We start from the raw sequence: 20,281 nt of genomic DNA, 5'->3' as shown, positions 1-20,281 counted from the left end.
GTGTGTGAGTCATCTGTTCTAAAACACTCCAACTCAAAAGAGCACTCGTTCTTTCTCTACCCTTTTTTTCCCTTCTCTTGTAGATCGTCCTCCCTCCCATTTCACTCATATTAAATTTCAAGCAAACAGATGAATGATGTAATAGCTTGTGCAGTGAATGACTCATTCAGCTGATGTGTGTGTGTGTGTGTGTGTGTGTGTGTGTGTGTCTGCCCTGCACTTCAAACAAAAAAACTGAATAACACTGCAGGGTAGATTTCCAGGGTTTCTGCATGTTTTGCTTTATGAAACAGATTATTTAAGCAAACCAAAACATAACAAAAAATGTCTTTAAAAAAACAACTTTAAAATATATTTACACTCGAGGATGATGGCATGTCATCATGTGACTGGTTAGCACTTATCTAAAGCAGAGTGTCGCGGTATTAAAATGCTAGTGCACACACTGAAGCAGACCACTGTTGGCATTGTTTTGCCTGGAAAAGAAAAAAAAACAAGAAGTCGGGAGTGTCTGGAGTCTGTCATGACTGGATGAAAGAGTGAATTTCTATACTGCTCATTCTTCAGAGCAAATTTGTGTTGTTAGATCATAATGTTAAAGGAACGCACAATAAGGAGATGTTTATGTTGCATACCATAAAGGCAAGTTAGCGTAACTAAATGTCTCTCTATCACTGTTTTTCTCTCTCATGGCATCAGCTGTTGCTCTTCATTAGAAGGTCTTCATGGAAATTACACTAAAGGAATAGCAAGCCAAAATTTATGACCACCATTGGAGGCTATGATTAGAACCCATTTTTTGCACTAGGAAAAGGCGGATGTCTGATCAGATCATCTATTCATATACTCTAATCCTCAAAGTAATTCATTTTAATCATTAAATCATACAAATTTCACACATACTCCGCTTGCAGTAAACGTACTGTAGTGTTTATGCATTTTAATAATACAATGTACCATAATAATATTGCAGGAGTTTGTTTGCCCATGTTACATTCTATGAGTGTTTGTTGTTGTGCTTTTGTTTTTCCCTCCCTCTCGTTACGTCTCCTATTCGCTATCTCATCAGCTGTCAATCATCATAAGGGCGGCTCTTCTGTGTCCAATCTGCTGTTGGCCTGCTCGTTTTAAAGCCTTCCAGCGCGTCTCGTTTGGCAGCAGTGTGTGTGTGTTCAGTTGCGTACTTTGTATCAGTTAGTAATCGAATCCTATTCGTGTATGTGTAGTCTAACATTCATTACCTTAGTGTTATTTGTGCTTTATGCCGATGTTCTGAGTTTATTGTTCTTTATGTGGGAAAAGAGAACAGGTCAGTAGATTGTGCGATGTACATTGTGCCCGTAGTAATGTCAGGTGTTAGACACACTAGGTAAGAAGTGTGTGTTACCCTTTGCATTTTTGTTTTCTTAGTTAGAGAAGGATTTTAGGTCGTCGAATACGCTGAAGAAGTCGATTGTGTTGTGTTCCTTTAAAGATCATAACAGCCCATATAGGTAATCTTAAACAATTGGGGTTAAACGTTCTTGGCTTGCAGTCCGCAGCGGAGGGGTTTAAGGAAGTGGCTTCAGCTCAAGCTCTGATAAACCACAGGGACTAGTTCTTGGAAGATAAGGATTTTTTTGGGGGTTTTTTTGCGCATGTCACTGTCAAAACGCAGCACTCATCACTGTCACTTTTTACCCAGTCATCCAAGGGTGGTATAAATACCACAACAACCAATCGTTACATCCTTGTATAATGACTGAACAACAATGGTTAATATGGTTAACAAAGTTAATATTGTTGATATTATTGCATTTTTATATTCATTAATTGTTGATAAAACAAACTATATGAGAAATTATATACTAGTAACACATTACTTCCGGGGATATTCTATAGCACTAAAAAAAACACTGCGCCTCCAAAGCAGGCCGTCTTCGGAAGAGCGCTTTCAGCTGGTTAAAAATGCTTTGGTGGACACACCTTAATTAAATATTTTTTGCTAGGCATATGGCCAATTAATCTTTTCCATTTATGCAATATACTGGAGCCAAACATGATACTTATCCTCTGTAAAACTTTATCGCAAACATTGCTAGTAGCCTATAATGCTACTTTAACATTAGGTGAAAATAACATTTAACGCTATTTGCACAAACTTTTTTTTACACGTAGTGCTAACACTTGCCGTGCAGCAAAAATGTGACATACAATACAATTCATGTACCTTCTTCTCTCAGGAATATATCTGTTTGTGTTCGTCCCAACAAAAAGTTATGCTGTTCATGATCTTGATCTGTCATCTGCCATTCTGACTGTCATCAGACAAACTGGGTTCCGGTCCAGAGATAGGCTATTCAACTCAGTGAATAAAGTACACAGATACTTTTTTGGTATTTCTAGGTGTTTTATATTAAGCCACATTTTATTGATTTCTCAAAACTTGTGTGCTTCTTCTGGGTGAACTGCTGCGCTAATAGAGTCTCATGAACGCGCAGTCGAGCACAGAAGACCAACGGCAGGATTTTCCAGTAGCACCTCATAGCAGTACACGAGATCCAGGGGGCGGAGTTGGATCCAGATCTAAGGGGTGGAGATGGGTAGGATTAGGGGTGGGGTTAGGGATCAGGGGGCGGAGATGGGTAGGATTAGGGGTGGGGTTAGGGATCAGGGGGCGGAGATGGGTAGGATTAGGGGTGGGATTAGGGATCAGGGGGTGGAGATGGGTAGGATTAGGGGTGGGGTTAGGGATCAGGGAGCGGAGATGGGTAGGATTAGGTATATGTAAGGTGGGAGGAGTTGGATCTGGATCCAACTCCTCCCCCTGGATTTCGTGTTCTGCAGTGAGGACCATCTCATCTCGGATTTTCATTAAAAAATTCTTTTTTTTACCAAACCCTATCTACTTACCCATAGTTTAAAAAGATGTCTATCTAGTTTGATGGAAAAATAGCTAAAAACGCACGCGCCTTAAAAACTGTCTATATGAGTTGCATAGACCAAAAAAAAACAAAGGGAAATGATCAAAAAAAGCATGCACACTATGAAGAAAAAATTGGCAGATAAACTGTTTTAGGCCCTGTTTACACGAAAACGATTCGGGGTGAAAACGTAATAATATTTTATCGGATGTGTCTTTCGTTTACACGGCGACGGCGTTTTTGGGGATTAAAAACGCAAAAAAGTGAAACCACCCTCCAAAGTGGAAATCTTAAAAATGCTCAGGAAAATACAGGAAAATAACAACCAACATGTCGGATTATTTCCATACGTCGGACCTTCAAGTTGCCCTAGCAGCTCTGATAAACGTCCAAGAGTCTTTTCAATTTCGCGCTACTAGGGAGAGAAGTAGAAGGAAGGTTGTACGCAGGCGCACGGACTTGTTGTTGTTGTGTGGCAGTGCTTCACATTGCCACCTAGCCGCCTGGAGTGCATACTACATCGCATTTCTAACACTTTTGCGTCTCCATATGCACGCAGATTCCCCCCCCCCATAACGCTCGTCTAAACGCAGAATAAAAAGTGAAAACGAAACGCCACTTTTGCGTTTTCTCTTCAGATCGTTTCCGTGTAAACATGGCCTAAATGGCAAACGTTTCGGTGACATGTAACCTTTATCAATGCCAAGTTGACAATGCCAAAACTTTTGCCATTAAAACAGTGGTTTTATCACAGTTTTTGTCCTTTTATTCATTGATAAAGTGTGCAGACTTTAAAAAAAAAAACATTTATCTAGTTTTATTCACAGTGACAGATACACAAAAACTTTCTTTTCAGTAAGTCTGACTAAATCTAGAATCTAGAATTTAAGCAGTTTGTTGCTCAAATGCAGTGAAGGTAATTAAAACACAGCTTAGAGATGCAATAGTCTAGTAATAATTTAACAAACTTAGATGTCTCTGAGTTGATTAAACAAAACATTGCTAATTTGCCATTCCAGAAATGTGGTTTGGAGTTAGATCAGTCAACATCGAGGTAAAAACACGCCCATGGTGAACACAGAAAGACACTCTCGACAGAGCGTTGAATGCACCACGGAAATGGATGCTAAGATGGACGCATGCCATACTTCAGTGGTGTAGAACTTTAGTCAATAAAGATTTTAAACCAATCTGGGGTCCATTCTTCGTACCTCGCTTACTACATCAATGATTTGTCAGATACCAGATCTTATAATCATGATAACTGATCTCTGGATAATTCTGGATAGATCTCTGGTTCTTCAAACGAATTTGTGGATTTGATTAAAATGTCTGGATTAGGTTGTCTGATATTACTGCGCATTCTTGTGTTCATTGGAAAGGGCAGATATATCTATACTTGAAACCATGATCTGCAATGCAGCGATTGGCTGGCCGTAATACAGCAACGTAATGACATCATATTAAAAAAGAACATCACACACCTGACGAAAAACTTTCTGGACCTTTATAAGGAAACAGTCAAGTGACCAAAACGGCATTAAAGTTGTAATCGATAAATAAAATGTGACCTGTTTGTTACACGATTGTTACATGACTGTTTGTTGCATCTCCTGCACTGCATCAAGACACACTCATATTAGCTGTCACCATTTAAATGAATGCACGGCTCAGACTAACTGTACATCATGGGCCACATTGCTAACAGCTTATGCCAGTGCAAACGCTCTTTTGGTGTTAACAAACTACTGTCAGGATTTACTATAGACACGCAGTGAAAAATTCACTCTAAAAAGGCGTGGAAAGGGTTATTTTTGCGGCTGACCTTATTGCATAATGCATTTGTAGGAGTTTCCCTTTCAGACGCAAACTTTATGGGAGGAGAGTATTTAACCCTCTGGGGTCCTTCATTTCAGGGTCACACTCAGGGTCTTCGGGACCAAATGGTCCGGAAGGGTTTGATTCATATTTATTAAAGAAAATCCTATTTTTTTTTTTTTACTTGTTTTTTATAAAAAAAATTATTTTATTTTTTGGTGTTTTGAGAAAATTGTATGATTTATAATTAATATTTATGCAATAATTATAACCCATTTTTTCCCATTGAATATAATATAATTTTTTTATAAATATGTATTTTTTTTATTTTATTTTTAAAGCTGTATTTCATTTTACAGTCAAGCCTAGGCCTCATGAAAACAATTTTTGAAATGAGATGGATGCCATCTGCTGGACACACTGAGCATTTTTATCACGCAATAGCACATTTTTACCACTAGTGGATTTACAGCTCTCTGTAGAAAGGGTTCAGAATTCTTGTGAGTTTTGCACATCTTTGACAATTTTTTTCAGGTTGTTGATTTTAAAATATAATAACATATTCTCAAAGACTATTTTTGTCTTGTTTTTTGTTTGTTTGTTTGGTTTAAATGGTAATTTGAAGTGCCAGTTTTACTTTATAATACAGATTATTATAAATATATAATACAGTGTGTGTGTGTGTGTGTGTGTGTGTGTGTGTGTGTGTGTGTGTGTGTGTGTGTGTGTGTGTGTGTGTGTGTGTGTGTGTGTGTGTGTGTCTGTTTTGCACTCTTGATGTTTTAGAGATTCACCCCTTCACTGTTGAGTCCTTTTTTCTGCATCCTGGCTGATTTGTAGATTGTATGCAAAAAAAAAAAACTCTGACAATTTCCCATTCATTTCCTATGGGGGTCCTTTTTGACCAAAGAGCAGAAGTGTGACGACCACTTACACTCAAAAAAATGATATGTTGGCTTTACTTAACTTTTTTTTGTAAACAGGTTCCACCGGTTCCACATAACTATGTTTCGTTAAACAAACATAATATGTTCATGTAACTTCAACATCATGGAATTTGGTCATTTTAAGCGACCCAATTAAACTCTGAGCTAATGAGTTAATTAAGTGAATAACTGAGTGATGATTGAGCATTATTGAAGACACCTGATGTTAACAAGCAGAATCTCTGAAGGAGAAAACCGGAATGTTTAAGTCACCATTATGGAGATAAGTATTTGTTTAGTTGGGCTCTTGACCATTAACTTATAAACTTTAGATTTTGTTTGATTGCTGTACATGAGTTGTAACAGCCCGATGAACAACAAACAAAGGTCATATGGTGGTATTGGTTGTGTTTTAACATAATAATTATTTCACAATCATTTGACCTGAGTCACTGAACTTATATTAAACCGAATTTCTGAGTTAATTTTACCTTATGGATAATAACAGCACTATCATTGTAGAGCATACTATTTTTAAATTTTTCAATGAAATTCAAATGACCAAATCAAGAAATAAAAAAGAAACTTTCTAAAAAATATTAGAATAGGCACACACAGACATCAAGAATCAGCATATGAATCTCAGCAATGGTGACAAACAGATCATAAGCTCATTATTTATTCATGCAGCAATGCATGATGGGAGCCATGAATGAGTTTTGATTGGTGGCACCCAGAATGCACTACAACATGCTTTATAATTGTCACCATTGGTGAGATTTACAGGCTGATTCTTGATGTCTGTGTGTGTCTACTGAAAATATTTTTTAGGAAGTTTCTTTTTTATTTATTGATTTTATTATTTGAATTTCATCGAAAAGTAAAAAAAAATAGTATGCTCTACAATGACAGTGCTGTTATTATCCATAAGGTAAACTTAACTCAGAAAGTTGGTTTAATATAAGTTCAGTGACTCAGGTCAAATGATTATGAAATAATGATTATGTTAAAACACAACCAATACCATCAGATGACCTTTGTTTATTGTTCATCCAGCTGTTATGACTCATGTACAGCAACCAAACAAAATCTAAAGTTAATAAGTTAATGGTCAAGAGCCCAACTAAAACGAATACTTATCTCCATAATGGTGACTTAAACATTCCGGTTTTCTCCTTCAGAGATTCTGCTTGTTTACATCAGGTGTCTTCAATAATGCTCAATCATCACTCAGTTATTCACTTAATTAACTCATTAGCTCAGAGTTTAATTGGGTCGCTTAAAATGACCAAATTCCATGATGTTGAAGTTACATGAACATATTATGTTTGTTTAACGAAACATAGTTATGTGGAACCGGTGGAACCTGTTTACAAAAAAAAGTTAAGTAAAGCCAACATATCATTTTTTTGAGTGTAGCATGCTTGGATCATGACCTCAATATTTTTTGTTTGTTCACATACCTAATACCATAAAAGTCACCTAGTTTCGTAACATTCCGATGAAGCTGTGATTTTTAAAAATTCAAAACATATTTATGTAATCTGAATTTATTAGTGTGTTTGTGTATAAAAGTGTGTGTGTGTGTGTGTGTGTGTGTGTGTGTGTGTGTGTGTGTGTGTGTGTGTGTGTGTGTGTGTGTGTGGATGTGTCTGTTTTGCACTCTTGATGTTTTATAGATTCACCCCTTCACTGTTGTGTGCTTTTTTTCTGGATCGTTGCTGATTTGTTGATTGTACGCACAAAACAACTCTGTATTGTCACATTTTTGTCAATTTCCCATTCATTTCCTATGGGGGACCATTTGGACCCGAAGACCCTGAGTGTGACCATTTTTTTTACAACCACTTAGACTATTCAAATCCTGTCCCCAATTTTTTTGGGTGTTCATATACCAAGTACCAACAAAGTCACCAAATTTCGGACCATTCCGATGAAGCTATGATTTTACACATTTTTTTATTTAAATTCTTCGGGTCCATTTGGTACGAAGAACCCCAGAGGGTTAAATGAATCATGCAAGGTGATTTACCAAGGTTTGTGCTAGTCAATTTACTGGTGTTTGTGCCATTATTTACCACCCAAAAAAAGCACGTCTTAAACCAGACGTTAACTGGTAGATTGCGTTGGTCATTATGGAAATTATCTGACTGTGTCGGTGTTACTTATTTTGCGCGTCGTCTGTAGATCACACACAGAACTTAACACTCATATCAGTGCTTTTTTGGAATTGCTAATTTGCAGAAAATATACAGAGCGACCGCAAAAACGGAAGTTCAAAGACAATATTCTAAAGATGGCGGTGCCCTCGTTTCTCTGGTGCATAAGGTTTTATATTATGATAGAATACACACCTTTACAATAATATTTTTAAATCAATTTTTAAATTATTATTTTAAATGATTATTGTCCCTGGTTCGTTAGGGTACTATTGTAAGAAAGTAGCAGTGGCTGGGACAGACTTTAAAATGACCTCTGCTTAAAAAGATGCAATCTAATCCTGTTTCCATGAAATAAACTTCTCCTGAGCAGGTTTAAGCTTAAGGATCTGTTGATATGACAGCAACTCCGGGATGAGCTTCGAAGAAGCTAACAATCCTGGATCATCTCAAATCGTCAACAATGAAATCCAGCTAACGGAGTAATAGGCTACACATACGAAGAACTGCCCCAGCACTTGCAATGGGAATAAATACATAAATCTCTGTGGTATCTTGAGTTCATTAGGGGTCAGTCCACAAAAGCACTGAATCCTCGCCGTGTGTCCTGCTGTGGGCTAGATTAAATTTTGTCTGTGTTCTAACTTCAGGGAAAGCGCTGCACAATGGTGTCGCCCTTTACAATGTCGGACACATAACGGTAATTAATGTGATTGTCCTTTTGACTAAGTTATCTAACAGCTAATAATATGTTGCTAATGTTACACAAACCATATTCCTGCTACATCTCAGAGTCAGACAGCCAGAACGTCAGTGCATAAAGGCATATAGTTCATCATAACGTTGTAATATACATCATACACCTGCTATATTGCTAAATCTAGCCGATTTTTCATATCATAACAGAAAAATATACTGGGATAACCTGGCTCCTCTCGAGACTCCCCTGCTAGGTCACTGTTAATGATAAAGCCTGCCGGCACGTTGATCTGATTGGTTACAAGGTCGTTTGTGACGTCAGAAACACCAGCGATTTCAACCCGTGTTTTTGAGACTGTCTTTGGTTCACTGCAGTTTTAAAGAGAAAATACTCAGCAATGCTGTCGACTTATGAATTTGCACATGGTTTGTCTCAAAGCATATTAAAAACACCACATAATAATAATAACAATAATTTTATTTGATCCCTTTTTCCCTTACCCTGAAGTAAGATGGCCGAGTGAATCTCCGAGCTGCTGTGAGTGACTGGAGGTGGGGCTAATTTGCATATTCATGGTTCCGCATATACTAAGTGAAGCGAGGGTGTAGTTACATTCAAGCTATTTTAAGGCGTTAATACATTTTTTCACACGGAAAATAATTTGGAATTTGGAAGACAAACTATTCTGCCAGAATGTTACAGCAGTGTGTTAAATGTACACTGCTTCGTGTACATATGGATCCATTCTATACTGCTTGGCCAACCTATTTTCTTTGGAGTGAAGTAATAAGGAAAAGTAAGCTACTATTCCTAACGCCAGAAGAAAATAATCAAGCGTTGGTTTAGTTCTGGCAGGTCACGTTAGTCAAGCTCGCATCGGTGACTCTCAGCTGATCCACGTCTACCTAGGATACGACGCCTATCACTGTATTCATATATAAGCTCCTTCAGTATTATCAGCAGCTATCACGTTTCTCAGGAGCGAATTACCCTCCTCCCTCCCCAGCTCCTCCTGTCTCAGTCAGGATTTGGCATTCCCCCTTGAATCAGACTAAATTCTTGAATTATGTTGTACATTAAAATATTGACATTAATGATATCTGCAATACATTCATGTTGGTTCTGTTGTCTTTACCCTAAGGGGGGTTATCGCTGCGCTCCTGCTCTTATCCATGCTAGGAGGGACTTCTTGCCCAGAACAGAACCATAGCGCCAATCCAAACTATATGCTAATTGTCAATCGTATTTGACGATAATGGTTCTGACCGAACTGTTATTTCAGTTCACATAACAAAAGAATAGTATTATGTGGAGAATGTCTGCAAAATGTTGTTCTGTTGCTGATCATGTGTCACGGTCGGTGGTTGTAATGAAATGCACGACGAAGGAGATACTCAAAATAAATCTTTAATCCAGTGGTCTCAAACTCAATTGCTGGAGGGCCACAGCTCTGCACAGTTTAGCTCCAACCGGATCCAACTCACACCTGCAAGGAAGTTTCTAGTAATCCTGGCGACCTTGATTATCTGGATCAGGTGTGTTTGATTAGGGTTGGAGCAAAACTGTGCAGAGCTGTGGCTCTCCAGGAATTTAGTTTGAGACCAGGGATTTAGTCCAAGAATCAAAATGAAAAACAGGAGATTAACTCAGATGAAACACAACCACGAACACACTGACATCAAACAATGCAAGACCATGAACAAACTGAAACAGAGGGCTTATCTACACACAAAACTAAGGAGCTAATTCACAAGGAAAATCTGATCTGAGGACACTAATGAATCTGTAACCTAGCAGACAATCAGGCAGGGAACAGAGGCCTTGTCCACACGAACACGGGTATTTTCAAAACCGCAGCTTTTTATATGCGCTTTTGCCGTTCGTCCACATGCAAACGCATGGCATGGAAACCAAACCTTTTTGAAAACTCCAGCCAGGGTGAAGAATTTTTAGAAAAAAACAGTTGCAGTGTTGTCGTGCAGCAGGTGAAACCGGAGATTTTGGCTAGTGACATATGAGTGTGTGCTCTTTTATCTCCTTTGTTTGATGTCAGATTGTGAGCCGCTATCTCCTTTGTTTACATGACACGTAGCCAAAATATTGCTGCTAATAACTGTGCTAACAGGGCTTATAACATGTATACAGATACATGCACAGTTCTCCCATTATACTGCAGAACAGAGGAGTCAGAATGCAATACTACGCTGGTCACTGCTTATGACACATTGTTAGCCTACCGGAACCGGTAATAACCTTTTTTTCAGGCTTCTGATTGGCCACCATCGCCTTACAGTTAGGGTTATATCGCCACCTGTTGGTTTGGCATACTCTTGACAGCGCTTTATAGCGTGTTTTTGCGTTTACATGTGGACGGAGATTTTTTTTAAACCGTGTAGACAATATTTGTTTTTTATAAACGAAAGAGGAAAGGTTTTAAGTGCCAGTGTTAAAATGGTGGTCTTGACTAGCATTATAAGAGCTTTAAATAAAACCAGCCCTATTTTCTATTGCCTAAAATACACTGAGCATGTTTTTAACTCTTAAATAACTCTATATGTTTAATATTTTTTGTTTATTACTTATTACCTAAAGCAAGATCCTTTTCTTCTTTTCTCTGATTACAATAAATTATGCAAAACATGTAAAACAAATTGGCCCAACACAAGTCCAAGGTTCAGAAAAAAAGAGAAAGACAAAGAGAGAAAAAGAAAATATGCCTACCTGCTATGCAGAGGCCAAATATGGTGAGCAGTACCAGAATATAAAGGGACACAATGGCATATTTGATTGCAGTGAAGGAATCCAATTGACCACAGCAATTATATGTCTTTCTCCTGTACTTTGAAGAACCTACTGTGAAAGATAAACACTGATCAACAGGGAGTCTAGAAAGGAAACACATAGACTTTAACATCAGGGAATAAGGAGGTAAATCCAGTTTAGAAAGACTATAGCGTTGACTCGATACCACAATTTTGGCTTTGAATTTAATACCTCTGTATCGATAATAAATCGATACCATAGGTGACTCAGCAGCCTCAAAAGATAAGAAGAAGAAGTTTTTGTTATTTAAAGAGTGCGTTAGTAATGTGCGCCTATAGGCGGGTCCACATCGCACGTACACTCTGCTTATTACACACACAGGGACGCGCAGCACCACACAAACATGCCAAATAAAAATAAAAGGATTACAATATAAAATATTACTATTGTGTACATAAAGATATGATGGAATCCGGTAGATGGTCTGCTTGCGCGCTTTAACCTCGCGCACGAGCAAATCCCTTTGCGCTCTGGAGACACGTTCAGTCTTTCTGTTTGCAAATTGCGTTATGTAAATAGCACACAGATGTGAAAAATGTTAAACACTACTATACTATCTTTTGCTTGTTCAGTGTGCAGTGGAGTTTCAGGAGTTTGTCACATGTAGTGTATACAGTACTGATGAATTTTACACATACACACACACACGCACGTACATATATATTTACACGATAAACAGAAATTCAAGGGGGTAAAAAAAAATTTTTTCTTTCTCAAAACACTGAGTTTTGATTTCTAAGTGATACATTTATGTATAAGTGTTTTCACACATGATCATTGGGTGTAGGTCATAAGTAAATGAATGTAGCATTTAAATGGCAGTGTTTTCTAAATGAAACAAAAGAGCTGTAAGGACTGCGCATGTGCAATGATGTGCAGAACGAGCTCCCCCTCGGCCCTGAATTGTCAAAAAACCTCTCAAAATGCTGGCTGTGGATGCGAAAAACGCAAAAAATCGAACTCGATCCGAATTTTTTTTATGACGGACGAAAGTTTCGGAGGCGGTGTGCAAGCGTGATTGACATAACTTGAGGTCGAAGTTTTTTTTTAACGTGCGAAAATTTCGGATGCGAATTTCGGACTCAGTGTTCAATGGCCTTAATTTAGAGAACTGTGTTTAGAGTTTTGCAAAAACATTTGTTTTACAATATAGCAAATTTTACAATTTTGCAGACTTGGTCTGAAGATTCGGTACATGAGTGAATGGTTTCACTCAGTGAGTCTCAACTCAAGTTCCACTTTTAGTGTCTAAGCAATTTAAAAAAACTGTATGTAAAGTTGGTTTGGTCACATCATTAGAAATAAGTGTGAATAATTTTGAGTCGTGTTTAAACGATGACAACTGTGTTGTAGTTGTGTTTAACTTTTTCCTGCCTGTGTTAAGCATTTTTCAAAATAAGTGCATCACAGTATGATGTGTGTTTTAGTGAGGGAGAATGTGTTTAGAGTTTTGCAAAAAGAGTGCATGAGATTTGCAAATGGTGTCTAACTGCCTGAACTTGTTTAAGGTATTACAGTTAGAGTGATTTATTCGACAAATTGTTTTAGGCTTTTGAGAATTTGGTTCAGAGAATGGGGGTTAGTGTTTTAGCATTTCAGAAAAACTGTAAATAAACGTTTTGTAAGTATTGAATTCTGTGGTCACTGCTTGCAAATCAAAGTCACTTTAACGATGTGATACAGCTACCTGTTCTATGTATCACTTTTCTGTGGCCATGGAAAATATCTCTTTCTGAGAGTTGATAGACGGTTAATACTGAGTGTTCTCTGGATGAACAGATTAATTGACTGTAATATTAATTCTGCTACATCAAGTTGGTTCTATTAACAGATCCAAATATTTATAATTAATTATAAGTTGTGATTAATTGTTCATATTTCCCAAGTTAAGACAGGGGATGACTGGATAACAGCTTGCAGTAATCCAATCAACACTGAACAAAATGATAAACGCAACACTTTTGTTTTTGCCCCCATTTTTCATGTGCTGAACTCAAAGATCTTTTTCTATGCACACAAAAGGCCTATTTCTATCAAATATTGTTCACAAATCTGTCTAAATCTGTGTTAGTGAGCACTTCTCCTTTGCCGAGATAATCCATCCACCTCACAGGTGTGGCATATCAAGATGCTGATTAGACAGAAGGATTATTGCACAGGTGTGCCTTAGGCTGGCCACAATATAAGGCCACTCTAAAATGTGCAGTTTTACTGTATTGGTCCCAAAAAAAAAAAAAAAAAAAAAAAAAAAGGTTGTTAATTGTGGCCTGTGTGTTGGTCCACTCCTCTTCAATGGCTGTGAGAAGTTGCTGGATATTGGCAGGACCTGGAACACACTGTTGTATACGCCGATCCAGAGAAATCGGATGGGAGAACGATTTAATGTTAATACAATTTCTAGTTATTCTTTTAATTTCATGTCTCATAATGTGTATTTGTTGTTTGCAATTACACTATTGTAAGACCATAAAATATTACTGAAGTGTGAACCACCGCTGCTCTTTCCCGCGAATGTGCCGAATCTGCCAATGTAATTACAATCATTCTGAAAACTATGCTTAAAGCTACAGTCTGTAATTTTCTTTATTCTAACACTGTGTCCTAACCAGGCTCGATATTATAATATATAGAGATTTTTTCTCCTAATCAGGCAAGGCAGCAATACGCAACGATTCTAATTTAGAAAAGTTTTCCATTTCTATTGCAGCTGGAACAACAACATCTAAAGTATGACAGTGATACTCTCAGGTACTGATTATGTGCTTTATTCAATGTTTATTCAATGTTAAAAGTGTCTAATGTAAGTTTGAATATCATTTATAGTAAAGGCTGTCAATAGATTTTTAAATATAATTTTTAATCGAGATTAATTGCACCCTTTTGTCACACTTGTCATGAAATTATGCATACATCATTTATCTTGTTTAAAGGTACAATATGCAGGATTTTTGCAGTAAAATATCCAAAAACCACTAGGCCAATGTTATATATTTTGTTTTGTTGATTACTTACAATATCCCAAATGTTTCCAACTATTTGTAAATCGTAAGAAAATTGCGATTTTAACCAAGAAAACGGGGCGTGTGAGCAGGGGTGAGGAGTCGCCAGTCAATGCCGTCATATCCGCGTTACCCTCGGTTTCCGCCAGGTTTGACCTCGTACTGTGATAGTAACCATGGCAACAGACGTGGACAACCGGGTTATTGCCGTTATGCCTAGCAAGACGCTCACGCTGTTGTTGTTTTGTTCAAACATTATGGACCATGGCAAGCAGACTTTGAGACAAAAAGAGGACTAAAACGAAGATCAACATCTTTCGAGATGCCGAGAGCTCCACGTCCGCGACTAACTTCGACTCGACAGAGACGTGAGTGTTGCATGTTACTTTATTAGACAGGTGAGCAAATGTACATAAAACTAATCAATGTTATTTAGTTCAACATGATGAAATGTTAGAATATGATCTGTATGTTATTATAATGTTGATCTAGCATATTGCTAGTCTCATACAGCCAACACACAACCTAACTAACAACATTCAACACACTCAAATGCCGTTTAGTGTGATAGTGTAACTGTTAGAGCAAGTGAAGCAGCGCTGCGTTACCTCAAGTTTAATTCCTCTAATAAACTGACCTGTGTGAGTATTAATTCAGCACTTGCGTGTAGTTCGGTAGAATGAAATGTCCTTATTCCTTTATATCCGCGGGACTAGCGTTGCGTGTGGCGCTGGTATACGTCTAGCAATCGCGCCCTGCTTCACACCACAGTCATGTTAAAAACATCAGTGTATTCACTCATCCATAAAAGATCCATCAGCTTGACGACAAGATCCATACTTACGCTTAATGCGGAATATAGTCATCATTATACGCCTTTGTTATTGTAAGAGGTTAGCGACCCCTGGTGGCGAAAAATCCTACATATTGTAGCTTTAACATATTCATTTTGTCATAATTTGTTGTATCCAGCAATGGAAACCATCAGCTTGAAGGGTGATTCTCACAAAACTGTAGGTACTTTCTCCAAGCTTGATTGCAATCCTCATCCATCAAAACTTTACTAGCGAAACATTTGTTTGCTTTATGTAGCCGAGAAATGTAGTTTGCGTATTATCTGGGCATACAGCGGTGGGATGTTTTGACGTTCTGTTCAGTCTGTATTTCACACAGTGAGATGCATGAGGGAACAATAACATACTATGACAATGCTCATGTTTTAAAACGAAACACACTGGAATTAATAATTCACTGAAAATGCAATGTGAGTCTCTATTCTGTCTGCCATCTCTGATGTAATCAGCTTGGTTTTCTTTACATTAGTGCTGTTTTGGGCTGACTGTTTGAATGAATACGCTTACTGGATAATTGGACTGAAAACTTACCCAGAGTTTAGCTGCTTAAAATGATCTGATTGCAAACAGAGAAGCGAAATTGGGTTAAAGGGTTAGAATTGAAATTTCATCTAACAGCGTGATATAAATTACGGTAATGACGCAATTTCACATGCTTCAGGAATTTATTTGCGTACTTAAATTATTTCAATGTGTTAAGTATTTTGAATTAATCGAATGCATTAACATTTTAACGTTGACCGCTCTAATTTATAGCCGTACTGAAAGTGACGATGGATAATTCACCTCAGATTTTAGGATTAAAGGAAACAAAAAAGGTTCAAATAGTCACCTCAAACTCAATGTGAACAGTCAAGTGTGTTCAGTGAAAAAGATTGTTTAAGTCACTCAGTACACATTTTTAATAATGTTAAAATAATTTGATTATATATTTATCCATTTGGTTGCGAGTACAATGCGCTTGCAAAGAGGCTCCGCCCACACGCTCTTCTGATTGGCCGTGATCACGTTTTCTGTTGACAGACAAACTGCTTGTTGCTGAAATCGCATCGCATCTGGTTGTGACAGTGTTAGAGAGACAGCAGCTGTGAGGCTACTACATTTCCTAAAACTTTGGTGAGAAGTAGGACAATACAAATTGGTCTGTAATTAGCAAATATAGCAGGGACTGATTGAGGTTTCTCAAGAATTTGAGTGACGACAGCAATTTTGAGATCTTCAGGGACAATATGACAGAAAGGGCCTGTCTTGATCAAAAGCAAAATGGAAAGATGTCAGATAGACAAACCGTACAAAGAGAGGTAGACGAAGTCAAAGACGATGTTTATTTCATAAATAACTCTGTGAGTGATGGTGTGCAGTGCAGGTAATAAAGAAATAGTAAAGAAGATACAAACCTTCTTCACATAGGTTGAGTTTTGATAGATGCATCCCATCGTAGCCCTCCTCATAAAATGAGCTGTTATCCCTATCTTCACTGTTGGTGGTCAGATACATTGCCTTGTTCTCCATTCACAACCCACTGCAAAAATGGCAAACAAATGGTACAAAAGAAATTATTCAAGGACAAGAACAAGCTGTTGTCAGTGGCAAATTAGTTGCAAATAAAGATGAGAAAACGATCTAATTGCAGCAGATTTTGATTTTAGTAACAAAACTCTCAAAACAAAATACAACCGCTTAATACTCAAATAGCTTAAATACTCAAACAAACTAATCAATGAAATGAACAGGTGCACATGATAATCAAAATTTATGAAAAACCATGGAAACGAACTGAAGATATAGGCAACATCATTAAAACCCACCCTAAACAGACATAAACACAGATTACCCATCGCAGCTGGGATTTAGTTAGATTTGTGCAATTTTAATATACAATTTGGCCATCTTTACACTTTTAGAACTGTTTGTACCATTTGACTTTCTCATAAATAACAATGTCCTACAATGAAAATGGTAATTATTACATAGAGTTCATCAACAAAGGTACAAAATCACATATAAAGATACATCTGATTTTGGTTTACATGTGATCTACACCACGTTAAAATTATATATACTATGCAGTATGGAAAAAAAATGGATGAAAAAATGCCTAATTACTACTTACAGAAAAACATTTTTAACAACAGAAAGTTACTTTCAAAAGGTGATTTAGTCCTACTGTTGACATCAGTGTTTATATCTGAACAATAAACTTTTATCCCAGTACTTAATCTGAATTATTGTATGACAGAAATAATAAAACTGTGTGTTTGAAAAGACTGTTTGTGAAGCTGTTTCATATCTATACATGACAACTGCTCTCTCTGGATCAGATCTGAATGTTCGCTGTGATCGCACTTGTCAAAGGTTTAATAGATAGAGCCGCATCGCTGTCATTTAGGAATACGATTGTTATCATTGTCCCTCATTTGTATAAGTCACTTTGAATAAAAGCACCTGCTAAAAGAATAAGTGTAATTATTTGTTTTACTTGATTACTATTTTTTTAGGAATATTTTATTTTACGTGTGGATAGGTATCTTACCTGTACAAGCACACATTGCTTTGCTCGTGAAAAAATATTTGCACTAGTAAATACAGATTGTGTTTTGTCAATTAGGGGGAATTTTTAATTTAAAAAATATAATTTTATATTTAGCATTTATTAAGGACCTCGAAATGAGAATGGCTTCACTGACCCTCACAGGTCATTTATAGAAACAAAATGTTTAGAAATGGTTTGTGTGGAAATATTACAGAGTCTGTTAACAGGACTTTAACACGGGGCAAAGATAGGACACGCTGAAGACGAACGCAAGGAGGAGAGAAAACACTGCACAAGGCACAGCCATCTCACTGTTCGCTGAGCTTGAAATCTAGGAAGAAAAATCTAAATATTGTATTGGGGTGGGGGTTTATGTATCTCTGAAGGGAACTGACTGTCTTCAGAAAAGTTTTGATATCGGAATCAACCAATTTGCTAGTAAAAAATGCTTTAAATGTTGATAACGTTGTTTAAACATTATCACAATCTTAATTCACCGATGTGGGAAACGGCAAGGTTAAGGTGATTAAGAATTATGATCAGGAGTCTTCTATATTGGATATTGTAACTTAATACTGTAACAAGACAAAAACTCCACCAAAGCCAGAGAACTGGACTATTCTCCATCACTGCATAGTCTGTGCATGGCTTCTATGAAGATAAAGCTCACACAAAAGTCAAAGTTTGAAGAATCTACTTCTGCCTGAATGGTCATTGTAACCGCCGTTTACTTCTTACAAAACAAACAGAGTCCAGTTTAAAAATGTAATTAAAAAGCACTCTATCTGGTCTCTCTGATTACACAAGTGCACACTGACAGTTTGGCACAAAGCGTGGACAGCACTGTGAGCTCATGTGGCTGCTATGCAACTCAGATTACTGTAAATCTACTGGATAATGGAGACAAAAAAAAAAGAGAGAGAGCAAACCTCTCTGCTCTGCAAACCTTTTCACTTTTTCAGTTCCCACATCTGTCTCTAATATTTGTCGCAGACTGCATCTTACATGAGAAGTTGCATACGTTTGGTGCAGCATTCTGTTTCCAAAAGCAATATAACACAATGAATAACACAATAAAATAACATAACACAATTGTTAACATTTTCATCATCGTCACAACGACACAACGAAGAGGACAGGTTTATCATTAATGATGATAAATGACTTCACTTAGCTATGTTATACGGTAAATAAAGATGCCTTGTGCTAGGTTGAGTAAGGTAACATCATTTATGTCCCTTTAATTAATGAGTAATTATTGCGCAAAAACCCACTGCCATATGCCTTGCTCATCCCATATACTTAGTAGAAAACGTTACATTTATCATCCCATTGTGAGCTGTAGTTACTAGTAGTTAACCTGAAAGATTCGGTTGCAGATACTTTGGTATTTTTAGATAAAAAATATGGAATAACTGTCCAAAATCGAATTAAGTTAAATCAAAGATTGCCATGGTGCATGCATTGCTTCCAACACAATACATCTTCACAAATACCGTCTTAGTCTGACTCTTATCTGACTGTAAGTGGTGACATTCCAATATACAAGACAATTAATACAAATCTGCAGTAGAATAGCATAGTAAATATCTGACTTGCACTAAATGATTGTATGACAACAAAAATAGAAACATTTTTGATCGCAACCACTTTTAGGCAGCAGACGAGGCAGGAAAATACAATTCCACAATACCGAAAATTAAACAGCTATCCTGATAAATACAAAATGTACATGAAAACATTCTACAATCTTATACTGCCTCAGTTCGACCTGTCAGCTCTGAACTACATCATCTCCAGAAGAAAAAGCTGTTTGTGTTATTACCGGAGTCAAGTGGGTGCTGAAGCCGCAGGTTCTTGTTCAAGCTGATGCTCTCACTGGTGGAGACTGAGCAGAGCAAAGATCCGTCAGAAAAGCTATTTAGTTTTTTGTTGTCGCGCTACACGGACACCAGACCTGCGTAACGTTTTTCTGTAAGTTATGTGTACAGTGCAAATATATTCTTGCCTCAATCCATCGTCAAGCGTCCTTCGCACTCAAGAAAGTGTCCAATTTCATGCGACTCCCCCACATGTGGGAAAACACACAGAAGTGCTTCCCAGGGTTGCCAGATTGGGTAGATTACCCTCACAATCAATATTGTTACGAGTAGGCTACACTGTAAAAAAAAATCCTAATATCACAGAAAATAACTGTGATTTTTTGACGATCATTTTCTTTCATTTTAAATTGTACTCAAAACACTGTAAAATTACTAATAATATCTGTAAAATAAAAATGCAGCTGATATTTTAGGTATTGTGACATTAATGACAAATTTCAGTCATTCACATTTTTTTTTACAGAAAATTGATTGTATTTTTCATACAATATTTTTCTATTTTCTTAAATTAAATAAAAATGTTTGTAAAATTACAAATATAATCTGTAATTAAACGGTAACAAAACAGTTAAATGATTACATGACTGGCAGCCCAAAAAAACTGTAACATTTAAGTAAAACATCATCAATTAAATAAACTGAAAAACACTGTTATTTACAGGTATTTCCTGCATTATTATGAT

General features: G+C 37.1%; 1 protein-coding gene across 4 annotated transcripts in view; it reads right to left on the bottom strand.

Annotated features, from left to right (window-relative positions):
* scara5 (scavenger receptor class A, member 5 (putative)) overlaps positions 1 to 19,840 on the bottom strand; it is a 249,412-nt gene extending 229,572 nt beyond the window's left edge. The window contains exons 1-4 of one of the 4 annotated variants that reach the window (XM_056245335.1): positions 19,541 to 19,839; positions 18,662 to 18,751; positions 16,580 to 16,704; positions 11,228 to 11,359 (exon numbers count right to left, since the gene is read on the bottom strand). In XM_056245335.1, coding sequence (XP_056101310.1) covers positions 11,228 to 11,359; positions 16,580 to 16,694 — 247 coding nt within the window. In that variant the 5' untranslated portion in view covers positions 16,695 to 16,704; positions 18,662 to 18,751; positions 19,541 to 19,839. Of the gene's footprint in view, positions 1 to 11,227; positions 11,360 to 16,579; positions 16,705 to 18,661; positions 18,752 to 19,540 lie in introns of all 4 variants that reach the window. The other 3 variants (XM_056245403.1, XM_056245260.1, XM_056245465.1) reach the window with 3 other exon arrangements.
* Between the last annotated feature and the right edge of the window lie 441 nt (positions 19,841 to 20,281).

Source organism: Rhinichthys klamathensis, unplaced genomic scaffold (assembly GCF_029890125.1).
Source record: "Rhinichthys klamathensis goyatoka isolate OS25496 unplaced genomic scaffold, OSU_Roscu_1.1 h1tg000001l_1, whole genome shotgun sequence".
NCBI classification, from domain to species: Eukaryota; Metazoa; Chordata; class Actinopteri; order Cypriniformes; family Leuciscidae; genus Rhinichthys; species Rhinichthys klamathensis.
This window is presented reverse-complemented; position numbering and strand designations above follow the sequence as displayed.